The 21,854-nt window shown below is 41.2% G+C and overlaps 1 protein-coding gene across 1 annotated transcript; it reads right to left on the bottom strand.

Annotated features, from left to right (window-relative positions):
• Positions 1–16,881: 16,881 nt before the first annotated feature.
• Positions 16,882–20,561, bottom strand: LOC120720706. Its single transcript, XM_040010483.1, has 2 exons — positions 20,371–20,561; positions 16,882–20,296 (listed from the first exon to the last, which is right to left on the bottom strand). Exon 2 carries the CDS (start codon positions 20,110–20,112, stop codon positions 17,383–17,385), a length of 2,730 nt encoding a protein of 909 aa, XP_039866417.1. The 5' UTR covers positions 20,113–20,296; positions 20,371–20,561; the 3' UTR covers positions 16,882–17,382.
• Positions 20,562–21,854: the final 1,293 nt, after the last annotated feature.

Here is a 21,854-nt window from a genome sequence, read left to right as displayed (position 1 = left end):
TTCCTTTATTCACAGATTATTTCACAGATAGAGACTGAATAACATTTGTAACCCGGCACTTTGCAAAAACCAATGACTTTAAATAAGTATTGTATTATTTTAAAAGTCGGAATATAGTATAAATACTATGCCTAACCAGAAACTTGTGACTTTTATTAGAAAAATATTTTTAAAAAATTGATCGTTTAAATGCATTTATCTTTAAATAGTTTTTGTCATTAACCAAAATGCAGTGAGTTTATTTTCGAAATGTAAAACCTGTCAAACCCGTTTATGGTGTGAACAAAGCGGACATTTTATGACGCAGTATTTTAAAGCAGAGTCAGACATGAGAATCTAGAAACTATCAACTACATGTAGGTAAAAGACTAACTTGTGACTTTTTTTAGCTTGTGCTGTTTCCATGAATACAAAGACAAATTGTTAAAGGAGGAAACAAAGCAACTTACAGTTTCTTCACACACCAACAAGCTCCGCTCCACACCTGGACACTAAACACGGACACACAGGTGAGCTTCTTCCGGGAAGGAGGCGGGACTCCACCTGAAGCTCACAGGTGGGAGGGGCTCAGCTCTGTGTGTGCTGATGTGTTAACTTTAAAAATATGACTGCTCAGACTGAGTCAGAGTAAAGTTCACATGCTGACGTGTGGAGACATGAAACCTTGTTGTAGCTGCAGGTGTGAACACACTGATCCCAGATCAGCTCTGCTGTATTTGTAACATGAACATTTCTGCTGCAAAGCTTCAAATGTTCAGCATGTTTCTCTGTTTCCAGTCTATAGATCCAGTCACACTTTCTACCTTCACCTGTGCAGCAGAGGCGGAGGCAGACATTTGAAACCAAGCGTCCAATCAGTGAGCAGCATCAACACCTGAGCTTCACTCAGACTCTGTTATTGAAGATGTTGTTGGTACAAAGTTCATCTGCTGCTCACATGAATCCTGTGATGAAAGCTTTGTTTCACTGAAGGTTTCTTCAAAGCTCATTTCAACCTGTTGAAGTCATGAATGAAAGTGCAGACTGAGAGTGGATCACATGATGTTTAAGGTGTGTCATGTGACATGTTCAGTATTGTCACACATGTCTAGTTTGTCCCTGATATCATAACTGCTCAAACACTGATGATTATATTTGAAGAATTATTACTGATGGCAGCAAAGTTTGAATGGAGCTCTCTGTCTGTGCTGATTTGTTGCCCTCTGGAGGTCAAAACACAAACTGCATGATGTCACTGGTTACAGTGACATGCAGATATATATACATATATATACATATATATATATATATACATATATCACTGACTTTCAGCTTGTTGTGTTTGTGGATATATGACTGACTTTAATTATTAAACATTCGCACATAAATAAGTGACGTCATATTCAGTACTTTTGACAGTTCACTCTTCGGCCGCTCCATCTTATTAGGGAAATTCCATATACATAAATGTAAATTTCAAAACTCAACCCCATCATTTAATTTGTTTTTGATTGAAATTGAATATTACTTAAACTCTCTTAAATTAACTTCCAATAAAAAAGGTTTATCATTGATTTAAATTCATTCAGAAATGTTTAACGAATGAGCTGTCACAACTTTCACGTACAAAGTTGTTATGAAGTCTGTCACATTCCCCCTTTTTTTTTTCTTTTTTTCTCCTTTATTTATTTATCCTTCTTATTTCATTGTACTGTATATTGTTACTCTTATTTGCCTTGTATGTCTACTGTACAAACTGAACTGGAATGACTGACTGTTCACTTTATAATTTCAATAAAGTTTGGGGGAAAAAAAAGAAAATCTCTCCGGCCGCTCCCTTCTGCCGTATTTTGCGGCAAAATTATCCACACCCACCGCTGCGCTATGAATTGTGGGATATATGGGACCACGAAGCGTGCGCCGGACCACGCTTGATATTTGGGGAAATCGACGGCGCATTTGGAGTACACTTCGAATTGGGACAGCCGTCGTCGCGTGGCGGTGACGTAACCGCACTTAAAATGCTTACTTCAAGCGTGCAGACCCTGAATTGGGACAGAGCCATCAAACCATCCTGTCACACTGAGCATGTGCAAACACAGCAGCCAACATCCTGTTGCACTGAGCATGTGCAAACACAGCAGCCAACATCCTGTTGCACTGAGCATGTGCAAACACAGCAGCCAACATCCTGTTGCACTGAGCATGTGCAAACACAGCAGCCAACATCCTGTCATACTGAGCATGTGCAAACACAGCAGCCAACATCCTGTCACACTGAGCATGTGCAAAAACCGCTCTCAGCTTCCATCACTCACAAGCTCCACCCTCCACTTAAAAGCCCAGAACAAAGCTTGTGACCAACACATCACAGACAGAGGTGATGTTCACGCTCTGTTTCTGGGTGGGAAACTCACCTGTGGGTGTGGCTGTTCCTCCCCTACAATCTCTGATGTCACAGCTGCTAAATTAGACTGAACTGAAGCCAGACTCAAACAGAAAACATCCTCAAAGACTTAGAGAGAGCGCTGCTCTATCTCTGGACCCAAAATATATGTTCCACCACCACGCTGCAATGCATCTTGGGATAGGGTGGGCCCACCTGTGCTTCAAATCCAGGGAGAAGGTGGACATGTTTGTGGGAGGCTAGGATTCTGGATGCCCTTTGCGGCCACGCTGTGATGTCATGGACCTCCAGAGGAAGCAGAGGCTGAATTTAAACACACCTGCTGACTTCATGTGTTCTGCTCTGACAGCTGCCATGTGTCACAGCGTGGATAATAAAGCCATCAAACTTCACTCAGCTCCAATAACACCATCAGTGTTTGATGTCCAGAGGATTCATCAGCTTTAACCATGATAGAAGCAGGAAGTTAAGATGAAGATGATAAACCACACTGACCGACACACTGCGAGCAGGTTCGCAGAGATCTGAGCAAGAGCGAATGAAAAAACTGAGCGAGAGGGGCTGTTATTAAATGAATGAAGTCCTCACCTCCCATCTTCAGTCAGACTGGTTCACCTGTCCCCACACCAGTCACACCACTGGCTGAGAACATGGATCAGCACTTGCACTTGAGCACATGGATAATGTGACTTGGAGCTCTTTTGGTTCAGAGACAGCAAGCAGTTAGGCAAAGAGAGAAGAACTCAGCCTGTGGGGTTCACTGAAAGATGTCATATAAATCCTCAGCACCATCCACAAGTATTTGCATTATTTGCAAAGAACATGGAGAACATCGGTGTATGAACGCAGCAGAACTAGTGTATATTGGAAAACAACATTTACAGCTACATTTACCAGAGGATCACAGACCCACGCAGTAAACACAAGAGAGATAAACATGTTTGTGAACACAGGTTTGTTCTTACAGATTTATGACTTAATGCCAAACTATTCTGATCTCATTTTAAAATGAAACATGTCCATGTAATGACTGCATTAACCTGATGGGCCTGAGGTCAAGTTTAGGATATATTGTTCATTTCTTCAAAAGATATTTCAGATTGGTCGTACCTGATAAGTAGAAAAAGTAAAAATTACCTTTGAATGGTGTTTTTGTGTTTATTTATTTCTAAATGCTTGGACTGGCCAAAATGAAAAGGATTAGCAATGAGTATGTAACACTGGTGGTGCAATACTAGTAATGGGCATGTAAGACTTGTTAGTGCTACTTCTTGCCTTCGTTGCCTGTAGTACGGCAGTATAGCTACCTTTAACCACAGTACGAGGACAGAAGGGAAATATGGACCAGATCAAACAGGTTCTAGATTTGTAGGAGCTAAGGGTGTATGACAACAGAGGACTTGTACACAGTAGGTGTAGAAAACACAATTGCATTTATTAGCAATTATTAAAGTTGTGCACATTTAACAAAAGTAGAGTGCGCTTCTTGAAAACAAAATAAAATAAAATAAACCCCACGAATGGTCGACCCAAGGATATATTGTCTTTTGTGTCTTTTTTAAAGTCAATTTCAGTCTTTCAATGTTCAATAGTCACTCAGTGTGTTTGTAACCAGTCGGGTTACAATCTACCAGTTCATCCGCCTATTTGGGCTGGGCTCGCCATCCAGTACTGGAAAAGGGATCCTCGATTCTTCTCAGGTCCTCAAAACCAATCCAATCCAAATAAGCAAAGGGAAAAAACCCGACCTGGGGACCAGGCCAGAACACAGTAGTTCAACATTTAAGCTATCATGCCTGTAACTTATTATTACTACTGGTTGCTTGTAGTGCTTCTAAATTTCTTTCAAAATATTCTATGTTGTACAACAAATTATTCTCATTTCAAAGGGAAAAAGTGCATAGGAAATACACATTTAAAACAATACTAAATAGCTCAGCAGTGCATTAAAAATACACATTTGCTTGAGACTTATCAAGTTTCAGCTAAGTACAGTGCAGGTGAAGGCACTTAATTTCACATTGCTAATACTTAATTGTGCAGAACTATAATTAGCACCATGAGAAAAGTGAACATGTGCTAACATAACAACTTCGCACAAAACCATACATCAATACCACAGTAATGTGACATAAACCTTTAAAGAACATCTCGTATAAAGTGCAGCAGACTCAGTGCTAATTGCTTTAGCCTCGGAAAAGGCACTTTCATTGCAAAATGGCTAACGGAAGTTAGCATCGGAGCTAGCGGCAAGTAGCATGCTATGCTAGCGCACGTGGGTTTTTTGTTTTTGTTTGTTTTTTGCGATCAACTTTTTTTTTTTTTATTAACAATTGAAACAATACAGTCACAAACAACATAACACATTATAGTGCAAATGGACTCTCGTGGAGGATTAAAAAACAACAACACAGTCAATAAAACACAACTAAACAGCAAGGATTTGGTGGGATGGGGGCTAGACAAAAAATCCACAGTATTAACGGGGAAGAATTTAAAAAAGAGCACAGGTTGATACACAATAAAGGTAATAATCAAAACAGTAGCAAATGGGAAATGTCATCATAGATTGTGGCAAATTTGCTTGACTTCAGTTTTTTAAGTGACATGAAATAATGTTTAAAGTCATTGATGAACCATGTAAAGGATGGTTTTCTATTCCTCCATTTACAACAATGTATATGGTATTTACCTAACAGGATGACAATGTTAATCACAGTAGAGACAGATGGATGTTGTTTAGCCATATAGAAAATAATATCAGAAATATTAAACTGGGGAATATCGTTGATCTTGAGGGATAACCAACTGTGTAGTTCTAACCAAAAGGCAGCTGATACAGGACATGAGAAAAACAAATGGTGTAATGTTTCACAGGCTGAATCACAAAATGCACACTGATCAACCTCAAATTTAAACCTCCTCTTCAAAAATTCAGACACAGGATATATATTATTAATAATCTTGAAATGAGTTTCTTTTACTTTTGGGGAGACAGGCCACTGAGTGAATTTTGAGAACGCCTTTTCCATGAGTGACTGGTCCCCATGAAGGGCCTGCAAATATCTACCTGAGTTAAACCCCTGGAAAAGAATAGATTTAAAATTCACACTGATAAATTTATTGTTACATTTACTATCATTTAGGATGTGGTTACCAATTTTTAAGTTTGGCAGCGCTGGATTGACCACAGAGAGTAGCATTGTGTTGCGTATCAGCTGCCTTAGGGCCAAAGGGATAGCACAGCAAACTTTTCTGTATTCTTTTAATGGACAATTAAAGTCGTGTCTTTTTGAGAAAGACACGTAATCCAATAGAGCACCACTCGAATCCAGCAAGTCAGTTACAAACAAGATACCACTCTCAAACCAGTTCCTGATAAATAATGTCTTTTTGTTAGCAGTTATCACTCTATTGTTCCATAGAGTCGACATGTGAGGAGAAAAGTTGTGTGTAAACACCATTTTCCAAAAATGAAGAATCTGTTTGTGAAAATTACAGAGTGTAACAGGTATTTTACTAGTCTCAAAGTCACATTTTAATAGAAAATCAATTCCTCCTAATTCCTTAAATAAAGATCTGGGTATATGAAACCACATGGAATCAGACTGAGATAAGCAAGCTCTGAGCCAGTTGATCTTAAAAGTTCCGATCATTGATTCAAAGTCTAAGGCTCTGACACCACCTTTCTCGTAGTCTTTAACCAACTGTGATCTCTTAATATAGTGGGTTTTGTTTTGCCATAGGAATTGAAAAATAATTGAGTTGGCTTTCCTAATATTTTGGGGAGAAATATAAAATGAATGACATGGGTAAATTAATTTAGAGATACCTTCAGCTTTGGAAAGGATGACTCTGCCAAATATAGTGATATCCCTGGTTAACCAAGGACTAAGGGATTTCTTAATGTCTATGATACGATTGCAGATGTTGTTGTCTTCTCTTCGGGACATATTTTTAGAAATCACCATACCTAAATATTTAACTTCCAATTCAACTCTTATAGAAGCTATATTAGAATCAGAACACGTGTGAATAGGTAACAATTCACATTTGTTAATATTCAGACACAGTCCTGACGCCAGGGAGGATAATTAGATAGTGTTAAGCGCTTTAGCTACCATGGATTTGTCTCTTAAAAACAGTGCAGTATCGTCAGCAAACTGGCTTATTTTGAATTCCTTGTCAAAGATGTTAATACCATATAAATCAGGGTCTTTTTGGATGATAAGTGCCAGCAGTTGAGTGGTTAATATGAACAATTTGGGGGAAATAGGGCATCCCTGACGGATACCTCTCTGCACATCAAACCTAGGTGTCATTCCAGGGTTAAGCGAGACAGAGCTAGAAATGTTACTGTAAAACATTTTGATCACATTACAAAAGTTTTCCCCAAAACCCAGGAAATTCAAGGCTTTAAGCAGGAAGGGATGTTCAACCGTGTCAAAAGCCTTATAAAAGTCCAAAAACAACACTAAGCTTTCTGTCTTTATATGCTGGCGATAATCAAGCATATCAAAAATCAATCTAATGTGATTGTGTATATGTCTTCCTTTTATAAATGCCGACTGACATTCATCCACTAAATGTGATAAACAATCATTTAAGCGGTTCGCATATACATGAGCCAGTAATTTATAATCATTACACAGAAGGGTTATGGGTCTCCAATTATCCAGAAGTAGTTTGTCTTTGTTGGGTTTTGGAATTAAAGTAATTAGACCTTGTTTCATTGTAGGTGAAAGATTAGTTGATGAGATACATTCTAAGTAAGCACTGTAAAGAGTTAATCTAATGTCATGCCAGAAAAAGGAGTAAAATTCCACTGTTAGCCCATCAATACCTTGTGATTTGCCCCTGGGCATTTGTCCGATTGCCTTGTCCAGCTCTTCGATTGCAAGTTTACTCTCCATACGAACCTTTACATCCACATCCAATGTCCCATTAAGGCCTCTAAGACTTTCCAGAAACACAGTGCCATTCTCCGTTGAATAGGTTGACTTGTAAAGGTTACTGTAAAAATGAAGTATTTCCACATTTATTTTGTCATGGTCCTCAGTCAAAACCCCCTTTGATATTCAGTGATTGAATCTTCTCATTTGATTGTCTGTATTTCTCTAAATTGAAAAAGTAGGAAGAGTTTTTCTCACCCTCCTCAATCCACCGGGCTCTTGAACGAACATAGGCACCATTGGCTTTCTCTAAGAACATTTTGTCTAGTTGAGATTGAAAAGTGTTTAGTTGTATATGTTCGTCCAGAGATAAATCCTGTTTGCAGCATAGCCTGTTAATTCTTTCTATAATGCTTTGTTGCTCCTGTCTTTTCTGTTTAGCAATGGATTTGCTAATTTGAATTGCTACCTGTTTAACTTGGAATTTAAACCATTCCCATTTGCTCACATGTGACATATCAAGTTTAACAATTTCTACAATTAAATTTCTCACTTCAAGGCAGAAGTTGTCATTATGCAGGAGGTTGTTGTTGAATTTCCAAATAAGGGATTGATGTTTCACCTTGGTTAATGAAATGAATAAGGAAATCAAACAGTGATCAGTTAGAGGGGAAGCTGAGATTTCACACTTAGAAATGTTGTTGATCAAATTGTTAGAGAGTAACCAGTAATCAATCCTGGAACACTGACCATTATTAGATGAATTAAACCAAGTAAATTGAGATACAGATGGATTTTTCAGCCTCCAAGCGTCACAGAGACTAACTTTGTTGACCAAATTAAGGATACTTTCATCGTAACTGTGGCATGAGGTCCTGGATGGAAGACGATCAACAGAGGGATCAGGAGCTAAGTTAAAGTCTCCCCCCACAACAACTTTGTCAACAAGATAGCTCAATTTCCATTGCTCTAACTGTTCGCAAAGGAAGGTTAGAAGTTTCTTATTCTGAGCTCTATTAGTATAACCATATACACACAGCAGAATGTATTTTGAACCATTAATCTCTGACACTATCATCAGCCAATGACCATCAGAATCACTTTTACAGTCTATGACATTTCCCGGAAACCTATTAAATAAAATCATCACTCCAGCTGAGTGAGATGTACCATGACTAAAGAAAACAGATTCACCCCACTGTGTTTTCCAGAACTTTGTGTCTGCCTCTGCCGAATGGGTCTCTTGTAGAAAGACACAGTTAGCCTGTTGCTCCTTGCAAAAAAGAAAGATAGCCTTACGCTTCACAATGTTTCTTAGCCCCCTGACGTTCAAAGAAATAACAGATAACATATAACACTATTACAAAAGTATTGGGGAAAAAAAAGAAACTTAAGAAGACACGCAGGAACGAGCAGCTGTGTCCTGTATAAAAGAACTATTCAGTGCAATAACCCATAACAACCGGGACATTTTTAATTAAATGACATGCTAAGCAATAGGCTTAATCAACAACAGCATACCTGAGAGGTGAAAAAGGTCACACAAAAGAAAATCAGTTCGGGTCCACTCTTTGGTTATCAATCAGAGCGTAGCCGTCCTTCAAAAACGCTCTCTTTCCCTTACTCCTGGCGTCCTGGACCAGCGGCCACAACTTAACTCGAGCCTCCCGATCTTCCTTGGAGAAGTCTTCCTTGAAGCGGATGTTCATCTCCTTGCAAACCCTCGCATGCCTCGATTTCTTCCAGACGTCGTCCCGGACCGTTCTCATGCCAAACTGGATAATTATGGTTCTCGGGGACCCGGAAGATGCAGCGTTCCCCTTCTTTCCCAGCCGATGAACAGTATCAACAGTCTCTCTCAGTTTATCCACAGACAAGGGCACAACTCTGGTGAGAATCCTGATAACTGACTCTCTCGTGTTTTCATCATCTTTCTCAGGAAGACCAGTCAGCCTTAGGCTCCATCTCCTCTTATATCGAGCATGTTCCTCACAGGAGCTGCGCAGGGATTTGTTTTCTTTCTGCAGCTCACCAACTTTCTCCTGGAGTTCTACTATACTCTCTTTATTTTTTCTTATTTCCGCCGTGTTCATATCAATGCGCTTTTCAAACTTATGCAGCAACGCCCTCTGTTCATCCATCTTATGCTTTAACACATTGACTGCTTGCAAGATAGCTGTGGCGGTGTCTTCCTCCTCCAGCGGCTGCGCTCGCTCCCCTCTTGCTTTCTTCGGGTTAGGGCTTTTCGTCGGAGTGTGAGCCCAGTTGATTCTGGAGTCATTGGAAGTCATATCAGTGATCTCCAAATCTTGCATATCCTCCTTGTCACACGCCTCTCTCAACACCGAAACGTTGTAGTAATGATCCATCGTGGTCATAGGACAAGTATCAAAATTAACCCCGGAAAAATTACAACTTAAAGCTGGTTTATAGTTAATTCTTCAGTGGCTGGTTGAAGTGCACAAAAAGCGCAAAAGACGGGTTATTGCTTTTAATAAATTCACAGTTTCAGGACAAAAGAAAGCCAAAAAAGTTCGGACGCCTGCAGTAAAGTTGCTGCTCACTCCGCCATCTTGTTTCCTCCCCTGAGGGAAGAGGTCTCTCAGTCCTGACAATCCACATTTTTTTTAATTTATTTTTTTAAGGAACTTTATTTACAAACAACAGTATAACATACAAGGCACCATCATTAATCCGAATATGTAACATCCTCGGTTGAGCATTATAGCAAGAAAGAAAAGGAAGAAAAAACAAACAAAAAAAATAAAAAAATAAATAAACACAAAGCGAAAAGAGCTAGCACAAAAAGAAAGAACAGTCGTTGAAGGATTTGAACCAAAGGCAAAAAATAACATGAACAAAAAAGGGCAGTCAAGATTATAAATTAGGGAGGTTTCTTTTTTAACATAGATTAAACTCTTTAAATAAAACAACAAGTTTATGAGCTTTCTTGTTATTCACAAGTTTCAGCGATTTAGCCCAGAGTTTAAAGTCATTCAGCCATCTGTTTATACATGGTTTAGCTTTAAAGTATCTGCATTTCTGAATAAAAAGGATTTCCCATTAACAAAAACGTCCTAATCAACAGGTCAAAATCTGCATTCTCAGCAAGAATTCCAAACGTTATTACTGTCACCGTCAAATGTGGTAACTGGATTCTCCTGGACTGTAGCCAGCTCCACATGTCAGTCCAGAAGGAGTGCACTGATTCACAGTAGAAAAACAAGTGATCCAGACTTTCAATATCATTTTCACAAAATGTGCAGGCGTTCACATCTAAGTTTAATTTCCGTCTTAAGAATTCATTGGTTGGATAAACCTCATTAATGATTTTAAAGTGAACCTCTTTTACTTTAGGGGAAAGAGGAAGTGAGATATACTTTTTTCTTATCGCCTTAACCTCCATGGTCTCAAATTCTTTAAGGATAAAATTTCTTTTAACCGGATTAGGGCAAATTTCATTTTTTCAAAATATAACTGATCACTTTCTTTGTAAACCTGCTATCACCAAATTCAACTCCAGCTATGCAGAGCTGTTTGACAATCCACATTGATGGTACATGAGCATCTGGCTGCAGCCACAGGGGAGCGCCATATTGCGACCGGAAACACGTCACTTCAGTTAAATCGACTTTGACAGCAAAAACTAAATTGTATTTTTGTTACTATTGATGCTGCTGATAAATAAATTTGAGTCTAAGTGTTTTTTTTAACAATCTGGGTTCATTGAAAAAAATCACCATCCCTTCAGCTTGTTCGTGGCCAAAAGTGTCCATGTGTTATGTTTTTGTTTCTTTGCTACTTTTTCTGCATAAAGTTTTTTCATAAATATAAAATAGTCATTACTTTTTACATTTTTAATCCTTCAAACACCCTTTTCTAGTACAATGCACTTGTTTGAAGACAACCTCAAAACTCACCATTTCATATACCAGCAGTGCTACTGGACATTATTGTACAGCGGTCCCTCACTGTAACGCGGTTCACCTTTCGCAGACTCGCTGTTTCGCTGATTTTTTTTTTCTTTAACAGCACATTGTGTTGTGCGTTCTGATTGCTGTAGACCATTGTCAATCAATCTAGTGCCGCGTATTTTTGTTTTAATTATTTAAAATTTTAACTGAAAATTTATGCGAAGTAACGGTGCTGTTGATTCTCATGTTGGCAATGCTGATAATGTGGGCGATGACCGCGATGAATGCAATCACACACCATCCTCTACAGAATGGTTTGATGAAATTGGTGATATTGATGCCACACCTTCTGCAGGGCATTTTGACATTGATGAGCTTCTTTCACAATCTGTACTTTGGTATCAAGCAATTGACAGTGTTAATGACGACCTCCTGTCGTCACCTACTGTGCATTCTGATGCAATTGGTAGTCTTGATGTTGTGTCCTCTGCTGACCATTTTGACTCTCATGAGCATCCGCCTTCTCCTAGCAATGATTTTGATGCAGCTGTTGATGTATTAGATAATACGAATGAAAGTGACACTGTGCAGATTGGCGGCAGCAGTGGTGATGGCAGCGGTGGGGTTAGGAGTAGGGACATGCCTCATTTTAATTCCAGAGAACTGCGTCAGCGTCTTGATTTTAGAGAGACCGGTCTAGATGATCTGCAACAGGTTCCCTGCAGGGTGCGAGAGAGTTTAGCTAATTTAGGTAATTAAATTAAATTTAATTCAATTGACCAAGCCTTAGAAGATGCATGACATCTGTATAATCTGTATAATGACATCTGTATAATCCTCAAAATAGTAATAACAACCTGTGTTTTTGTCTGTGCTTGGCGCATGCTCTCAATGCTGAGGTGTCTGAGGATGAGAAACTACTCTGTGCAAAGCAGCTACACATTGATGCAGGGCTCGACCCCAGGCAGCAGGTTTCTTTCACCAATGTCAGCAGTTTTGAAAAACAGCTAAATGTTAAAATCGTTATTTTCCATCATACTGCAGGACGAAAACAGCTACAGTGTTTCAAAACACACGACACACCGCAGCCTCAAACCATATATATGTATTTACACGATGGTCATTATTATGTCATTGAAAGCACAACAGGGTTTTTTGGAGTTTGCTATTTTTGTAATTATTGTTATAGTACATATCAGACTCCACTGTGCCACACATGTAGATTCAGATGCAATGTATGCTTTACACTGTGTCAAAACTACCCGTCACAGACTGTGAAATGTGCAGACTGTAAACGTGTCTGTAAGTCGTAGCATTGCTACCATCAGCACAAACTAGTAGAACCGGTACATAATCTAATACCGTGTGATCGTATGAAATACTGTGAAACATGTGGTACGGTATACAGGAAGTCAGACAAATCAGAGCACAAATGTGCCCCAAGTGCATGAACACTCTGTGGAGAACGCCTGGTAGACACTGGCATGAATCACGAGTGTTTTCTTCAGCCTGCTGAAATGAAACAACCTCATGAAAAATACATAATATTTGATTTTGAGACCCGGTATCATGACGGAAAGCATGAGGCCGTTTTTGTGTGCACAATGGATATGCATGGGAAAAAATCCTGTTTCAACACATTGAATTGTGTGGGCACTACAGAAGGCCTAAATACCGTGGCTGTACATTTATAGCCCATAATTCTTCGGGTTTCGACAGCTATATTCTCCTGGAATACCTCGTTATACAGGGTATTGCTCCGGGTGTAACAATGAGAGGGAGTCGTGTCGTTCTAATGTATGACAAATCCTATGATCAGAGATGGATGGACTCATTTAGCTCTCTGCCCATGCGTTTGGCCAAAACACCTTCTGCCTTGGGATTCGAGGACCTTGAAAAAGGCTTCTTTCCACACACATTTAACACAAGGGCTGACGAATTCTATGTAGGTCCTTATCCTGCCCCGTCTTTTTACGGGTATGAAAAAATGTCTGAATTTGAAAAGGAGAAATTTATGGCGTGGTACAAGCCTGCCTGCGAGAAACCATTTGATTTACAGGCTGAAATGTGTAAGTACTGCATTAATGATGTCGAGGTGTTGAGAATGGCTTGTAAAATATACCGCGAGACCTTGATGGAGTGCACGCAGATTGATCCATTTTCACACGCCACCCTGGCATCATACTGCATGGGGATTTTCAAAACCTTGTTTCTTCCAAAAGACACCCTGGCACTGACTCATCACGGTGCGTATGTTGATCAGAATAAGACATTTTCAGACGTGTCTCTTGAATGGCTTCAATACAAAACAAAACATTGTTATCAATCATGCTCTCAGAGGCGGCGAACAAAAAGTAGGACCTTATTTTGTGGATGGATTTGATGCTTCCAGCAGAAGTGCATATGAATTCGTTGGGTGTTTCTATCACGGTTGTCTCCGCTGCTACCCGGAGAGTGATGTTAACCCTGCCGCCAAGCTGTCATATGGCGAATTGTATCACGCAGGTTGTGAGAAGGTGAATGCTCTAAGAATGCATTATGGTCTTAATGTCGTGGTCATGTGGGGGTGTGATTGGTCATCATTAAAGTCGACTGATCAGTCAGTCAAGGACTTTATGCGCAAATACAAAAAGCCTGAGCCTCTGGACCCTAGAGACGCGTTGTTTGGGGGGAGGACTAATGCGATGAAACTGTACCACAAGGTTGATGATGGTGGAGATGAAAAGATCAGATACTATGATTTTACAAGTCTTTACCCCACTGTTCAGTGCACGAAACATTATCCAATAGGTCACCCTCAGATCATATACAATCATTTTGACAGAGTTGAAAATTATTTCGGGTTTGTTAAGTGCACTGTGCTTCCTCCAAGGGGTCTGTTTCATCCTGTTCTGCCCTACAAGTGCCACAATAAGCTGATGTTTCCTCTCTGCAGAACGTGTGCTGAAGAGCAGCGCCAGCACAGTGATTGTGTGCATGCTGAGAGTGAGAGGCAACTGTCAGGTACTTGGGTTTCCTTTGAGCTTGAAAAGGCTATTGAAAAAGGGTATCAGATTGTCTGCATCGCTGAAGTTTGGCACCTCCCTAATAAGACTGACACACTGTTTAAGCCGTATGTCAAAACATTTTTGAAATTCAAGCAGCAGGCATCTGGATACCCGAAAAATGTCAAAACAGCTGAGGAGCAGCAGAAGTTTGTTCAAGACTATTATGAGAGAGAAGGCATCAGACTTGACCCTGCTAAGATTTGTGTAAACAAAGCAATCAGAAGTTGTAATAAACTGCTTCTGAACTCTCTCTGGGGGTGATTCTGCATGTGAACAAATATGCCATCTTGCGAGCTGATTACAGACCCTGCCAGATTCACACAGCTGATGTTCAGTGACCATTATGACGGACGCCAGTTTTGTTTCATCTCTGATGATGTTGCAGTGGTTCAGTGGTGTCACGCTGATGGTAGAGGGTCGCGGGTGAGGGATGTGAATGCCTTTGTCGGTGCTATGACTACGGCCTATGCGAGGCTCACTCTGTATGACTTGTTAGACAAGCTGCAGGAACGCATTCTTTACTGCGACACAGATTCAGTTATCTTCACCTCTCATCCCGGGGAGTGGGTACCCCCTTTAGGACCATACCTCGGTGAGCTGACTGATGAGCTCAATGATGGCGGGTCTGGAGAGGATGATCACATTACTGAGTTTGTCTCTGGAGGTCCAAAATGCTATGCTTATGTGGCGAGACGAGGTTGGGATATGAAGTAAATACTCTTCAGTTTTAAAGAACGACAACGCCACCCTGGGAATTTCACCCAGAGAATACTGGAAATAACCCTAAATCACTAAAAAGGCACTTAGGTTCGCTATACTCAATCCAGAGACGAGGTTCAATAATAAACAAATTGACAATTTATTGGTAATTATTTAAAACACCGAATAAAAGCATAATCATAAATATTCAAATACAAATATGCTTAAAAAGGTATTCAGAGCTGAGGCTTACCAGTGGAGGGGCAGGGATGCCACACACACAAACTAAAGAAAGAAAACACACCAAAACACAAGTGCAACACACTATCACACACTCACACTAATAAACTAAACAAGGCAGGTGTGTACACTCAAGGGATCCCACCACCAAGGCACCCTAGTCTCCTCCACGTCGGCACTCCGCATCTGAATAAAAGAAACAAAGAAAATTTTAATATATTACAACAAACTAATGTGTAGCACCGGGGGATAACCCAACTGCAGGACCACACTGGTGATCTACAGCTAGAAAAAGGGCCTCCCACCAGTGGTGTAACAAAAATCCAAACTACAAATCAAAAGCAATAAAACAACATACAATCTGGATAAAACTCTAAAATCTGGAGCAAACGGAATCGCCGTACTGCTCCAACTTGCCGTCACACGACGACAAGTTAACAGTCAATCAATATGCACGCCAGCTGACTCCGATAACCGGCATGCATGTGGCCGTTGTCCACGCCGACGTCCTCTGTAAAAGCTGACAGCAGCAGGGAAAGAAATCTCACAACGGGAACAGACGATAAAAGCACAGCAAGGCAAAACAGCAGCACTTCATTTCGCGTAGCTTGGTGCAAAACTAAGGCCCACACTTCCTGCGAAACATAATAAATAATTACTATAAAAGAACAATAAAAGCAGAGAGTGTAACAAAAGTTGATTACGTACCAAGTAAGCCGTGTCATAGAATGTAAGCAGAATAGCTCAGGAGGCTTCTATAGCTACGACCAGCCGCGATGGAGACTTCAGAGGAGTAACCCACAAATGATCTCTACCACACCAAGGAAGTCAGGTGACCAAAAAGGAGATCACAGGCAAGCGATGCAGAGACACTCAAATGGCCACTATTTATACCAGCGCCCCCTAATGGGCCAGGCTGAAAGTGGGTTGGACCGAGGGATAACATTCATCCTGCCACACTTATTACACAAAACAGGGCAAGACTCAGGTTAAGTGTAAAGGTGTAACACTCAATGTTAATTCTAAAGTTGTTACCCACGAATCGTTGAAAGGCTTAGTCAAGGCATTTGTGGCCAACAGGGATGCGCGTTTAGTTGCAGAGTCTGACACCATCAAACGCAATAAGAAGAGGTTTCATCTCAGGAGTGAAACAGTTGTAAGAAAAGTTCAGGTGGTCTATAACAAGAGAAGGGTGCTGCCTGACTATACAACACTCCCTTATGGATACTGATCAGGATCAAGCCTTTGATGGGAGGCTCCAGCACCCTTTAGTTTAGTTATTAGCGGGCCGAGTAATTGTGGAAAGACTTTCTTTGTCAAAAGCATCATTGAAAAAGCATCTACTATTATTTCAGCCAAAATTGACAATATTGTTTACATCTACTCCTGCTGGCAACCTTTATACAATCAACTTCTTCAGATAAGAAAAATCCCCTTTGTGAATGGTATACCGGAGTCTCTGAGTGACGATGTCCTTTTACCTCCGGATAAGAACAACTTGCTCATTATCGACGATGTGATGAATACTGCGTCTGACAGCATAGAAGTTCAAAATGTGTTCACACAATACGTTCATCATAGGAACTTGAGCTGCATGTGTTTAGTTCAGAATTTGTTTATGCAACAATTTCATTCAACACTAATTATTTAATTCTGTTTAACAACCCCAGAGATAAATATCAAATTTCAGTTTTAGGTAGACAGATTGTTTTGGAGGAAGGTTGGTTCAGGGTTTCAGTAGTCATCATCATGGGCTCATCGGATTAGAATGAGAATAAGCAGTCATCATTTGCAGGTTTTGTCGTTTTATTGTATAACAGGTAAAGGAAAGAAAGACACATGGACTGCCAATGCTGAAAGAAAACAGATTCAAGTTACTCATTACCTTAACATTACATAAAATAAAAACCCAAACAGAACCTCACCTCAGCTGCCGCCCCGTGTGGAAGTGAGGAAAGAGTGAGCCAAAAGTGAATGCAGTCCTTATGTAGTGTGTGACATATAATGTGTGACAGGTGAGTGCAATCAAGGACAAGCACCACACCCAATCAAAGGTGAGAGAACTAAACAAGGTGCATCTGGTGAAGTGAATGTGCTGAAAGGTGAGCCTTTACAACAGCCGCCCCCATATTTCTACTGAGAAATATGTTCAAAGGATCAGAGATACTCCTTTTCACAAAGCGGGGGCAGAGGAATCAGACATGCTACTGGTCTAATATAGGTTCAGGGGGTCGACCTAGAGATAGACAATGCAAGCTAGACAGTTCAGGGGGCCGACCATGTAACCAGCGGTGACGGCAAAGCAGGTCCAAATGCCAACCGCGTGGGATGCAGCGGCAGGCCCAGACCTGCAGACCGTTGGGCAGTTTTGCAGGTGCTGGGGGCAATGTACGGGGCTTGGCAGAGGCAGGACCAGGTGATGCAGGAGCAGGCAGCGCCCTGACCACTGGCGGAATGGCAGCCACAGGCGGTGGAACTGGTGATAGTGGCACTGCCGGTGACGACATAGGTACTGCTGATGGTACAGTATGAGGTGGCTGAATGAATTCAGAGCCATCAGCGGACACAAGGATGTGCTGGAGCGGTTCTCCTGAACCTGAACTGGAAGATGTGAATAAACATTGGGCACGCGTGGAACTGCTCTGGGGTTGGAAGTCTGTGAGTGGACCTTGGAGTGTCCATCCTAAGCGGGTTTTGACTGCTGCAGGAGATCCAAATGGTCCATGTCTAACTGGTGCAATAGGCGTAATAAGGTGGGTATGATCAGAGCCTATGAGCAGTAGTGGAGCTGCTTTGTTAGTAAAGGTTAATGGGATACCTTGAAGATGCTTGTATCTCCGTTGAAGAGAGGATACGGGGTAGGTGTGGTCTGAAAGTGCTAAGTGACTTGTAGCGAAGGCATTATTAATTGTGTAAGTTTTCTCTGGATGTGCGATGGGTGAGATTTTGAAACTTACAGAAGAACCTTGAATAGTTTCAACTTCTTGACGGACCGTTCTAAGTGATAATCTCTCTGCTTCCCCAGTTAGGTTGAGATGCTGTGCAGCTGATGTTAGAAGAATGGTACGCTGGGAGCCATCATCAAGTACTGCATGTGTTTCAAGAGTTCTTTTGCCATTTCGCAGGAGCACTTTCACAACCTTTAAAAGGACACTGGGACAATCACTAGGTCTATCAAAGTGTAGTGTCCTCACTACAGGATTAGTTTCAGTTTTAAGTCTCTGATTCACCTCACATAGGATCTGTAGATGTCTTTCCATACAGGTGGCACATGCTTTCCTCAGATCACACTTCGCAGCCTGATGAGTCCTAGCACAACGCCAACACCGTTTGTTTCTCTTTATCCAATTTATTTTCTCATCCTTTGTCTTGTTAATGAACTCAGGGCACTTGCTAATGTGATGTTCAGGTGAGCAGCAATATGCACATCTTGCCTTAGTCATTATGATGGGTTGTGCTGCCTGTACAGGATCGGATGCATTTGTCCCATGTAATATTGTTGTGAGTGGAGAGGTGTACTTATGGGCAGGTCGTGGCTGGTTAAAGGATGAAACAGGACTGTCCTTTCGTGGTTGACACTTGCATTCCATTTGCAACCAGGATGAGAACAAAGGTAAGTCATACGTCATATCTCCTTGTTCCCTGTAAATGTGCCGTTTGAAGCGACTGGAATGCTCTGCGGGCAACTTTTCAAGTAGGCGATCAACATGGGAGCCACAATTTAGTTCTGTCCGTCCTTGATCACCCATAGTGCTAAGCAAACCAACTAAAGCTTGTACATGAAGAGCAAAATTATCCAGAGTCCGACCATCACCTGCTCTGATAGGAGGAAGCTCCAGTATATTCCGTAGCTCTTTCAATGCTAGTTGTCTTGGTTGCCCATAACGCTCATCAAGAGCTTTGATGGCTTGAGTGTATGGGTCAGGAGCATAGGAAAAGGAAATAGCTAACCGCTTAGCTTGGTCTACTTTCAGATGATCGAGGAGGACATGATATTTGAAATGCTCTGTGTCATGAGGGTCAAGCAGGTTAGTAAGGGCCATTCGTAACAGCCTATACTGGATTTCATCTTCTCTGGTAAGGTCTGGGAAAGAAGGACCCTCAAGCTTATACACATGTGTTCTAGTGCTAACAGGGTGACTAGAACTAGCAGTAATGGGTACTGAAGGGTTTTGTGCATGCAAACCATCACATGTAGCTGGTTGCTGCTTTACAGGAGGGTGCTGCCTTGGTTCTGGAATGCAAACGGGAGGTTGAGCGGGGTCTTCATCTAGAGGAACAGCAGGTTGAACACATGAAATCTGGTGCGGACCTTGCAGTGGTGTGGCCAGGAAATTAAAGGGAGTCTCATCTGGTGTAGGAAAAACTGGTCTAGGCAAACCACTTGAAGGAACTGCAGCATCTAATATTGTTGAATTAGGGAAAGAAGGGCTAGCAGCCAGAACTGCACCAGAGTAACGGCTAACCTGGGGGGGCTGAGAGGGTGATTGACATGTTGCTGGATCAATCACTGGGAACTGCTCATGTTGCTGATGTGTTTGGGGAATGGCTTGTAAACCGCAAACAGAAGATTTGCTTTCATCAGAGACAGTGTGAATTGAAGATCTGGAGGAACTGCGAGAATGGGGAGGAGATAACTGAATCATGAATTGCCTAATCTCCCTCATTGTCATCAGGAGTTCCCTCATCACCTCATCTTGATTGGTGGGTAAAGGAGCAGGGGATGTCTCTGGCTGTCTTTCTGACTCTCCGAAAGGATCTTGCAGCCCATGTGTGTCTTTGTCACTGTGCTGGCATTCTGTTTGACTCTCTGTCTCACATGTAGCTCTTCTAGCTCCAGGGTACTGAACGTCATACTGCTGCAGGTAGGCAGGAGGTCGACTATCACGACCGGAATGTCTCAAATCTTCAGTCAATGGCTGCTGTGTATCCATGACGCTAACGCTAATCCGGCTCGAAGGACCATGTTTTGGAGGAAGGAAGGTTCAGGGTTTCAGTAGTCATCATCATGGGCTCATCGGATTAGAATGAAAATAAGCAGTCATCAATCATGTGCAGGTTTTGTCGTTTTATTGTATAACAGGTAAAGGAAAGAAAGACACACATGGACTGCCAATGCTGAAAGAAAACAGAGATTCAAGTTACTCATTACCTTAACATTACATAAAATAAAAACCCAAACAGAACCTCACCTCAGCTGCCGCCCCGTGTGGAAGTGAGGAAAGAGTGAGCCAAAAGTGAATGCAGTCCTTATGTACTGTGTGACATATAATGTGTGACAGGTGAGTGCAATCAAGGACAAGCACCACACCCAATCAAAGGTGAGAGAACTAAACAAGGTGCATCTGGTGAAGTGAATGTGCTGAAAGGTGAGCCTTTACAACACAGATGTTTCCAGGTAATACAAAATACTTCTTAGAAGCTTTTAATGATGCCACATCCACCCCATACGGGTATCTTCTAATCGATTATAAATCTAAGACGCCTGAGTATTTAAGACTCAGAACCAATTTGTTGTCAGATCGTCAAGTTGTTTATATCCCCAAAAAACGGCTAAAGCGGTAAAAAGGATGTCGTATTCACAGATGCAGAGAAACATTGCACTGTTGGAGTTGTTGTATAAATCCCCACCCAGCGTACGGAGGAATATTATTTGAAATGCAAGCATGGATTTTATTAAGGACCCTTACTGCCTTAAGATGACCTGGTATACTCTAGCACTCTTCAGTTTAAAACAGCTGGTCTATGTGCGACAGCCTAATGACTGTAGTAGCGGCTCATTGCAAAGAGCCCTTGCACTGCTTACCCATCCCACTGATTAATAATGACTATGATCAATCATATGTGAGACTTCACTGCAAGACTGCTAGATCACATGAGATAAGAGCCAATACATACATCCCCACTAGCCATGCAGGTGCTGAGTTGTTCTGTCCCACTCAGAAAAACAGCGGGAAAGGCCTGTCAGGCAGCACATGGTTCAAGGTCATGCTTTGCATCTGAGTCCTCGCCCCTAGATTTTTCTTATTGTAAAATCTATTTTCTTTCTTTCTAGCTTTTTAAGTCTTGTAAGTATTCCCTCTGCTCTCTGAAGCCTTGGTCCTGTAATCCAATATCATTAGCCTTACGAATGGAAGGCTCTCTGCGTGAATCCATTAAGAAGGCTTCTCTGTTACTCCTTCTCTGTAATCTCTCTAACCCCGTGGGATTAATCACCCACAGAGAACAGAAATCGATCCATTTAATCACTAAAAGATGTGACAAAAACACTATAACTCGCGTATATGGTGGGAAATTATTGGCCAGTTGAAATCCATTGGGGAGAGAAGAGAGAAAGCCTTATAGAAAACAATACTCTGTTGCACCTTAATCAGGCAATCATTCCACTTATTTGTGCTTTGTATTTATACAAACAAAGGAAACCTTCTATTGTTTTTTGGGAAACCAACAGTGACGAAAGTAATACCTAAACAAATTAATGATTAAGAATTTATTTTAAAGCCCAGACTGCGAGTTTGACCATGAAACACCTGTCTTATTGTACAAACGGACAAGGTTTTCATGTAGGAGTAAATCATGTTTAGTGCCACTCACTTTGCTTGTGTATCTGCATGTTCAGCAGATGTATTTTAGAAATTAGGCCAGGGTCTGCTAAGAGGTATTGTAACATTTACAA

This window comes from Simochromis diagramma, unplaced genomic scaffold (genome assembly GCF_900408965.1).
Source record: "Simochromis diagramma unplaced genomic scaffold, fSimDia1.1 OVJJ01000589.1, whole genome shotgun sequence".
Lineage (NCBI taxonomy): Eukaryota > Metazoa > Chordata > Actinopteri > Cichliformes > Cichlidae > Simochromis > Simochromis diagramma.
The sequence above is the reverse complement of the archived record's forward strand: the minus strand, read 5'-3'. Positions and strand labels throughout refer to the sequence as shown.

Bases quoted from the DNA above. Each gene is read 5' to 3' on its own strand.
- LOC120720706 (XM_040010483.1), bottom strand. From the start codon at position 20,112: ATGGATACACAGCAGCCATTGACTGAAGATTTGAGACATTCCGGTCGT.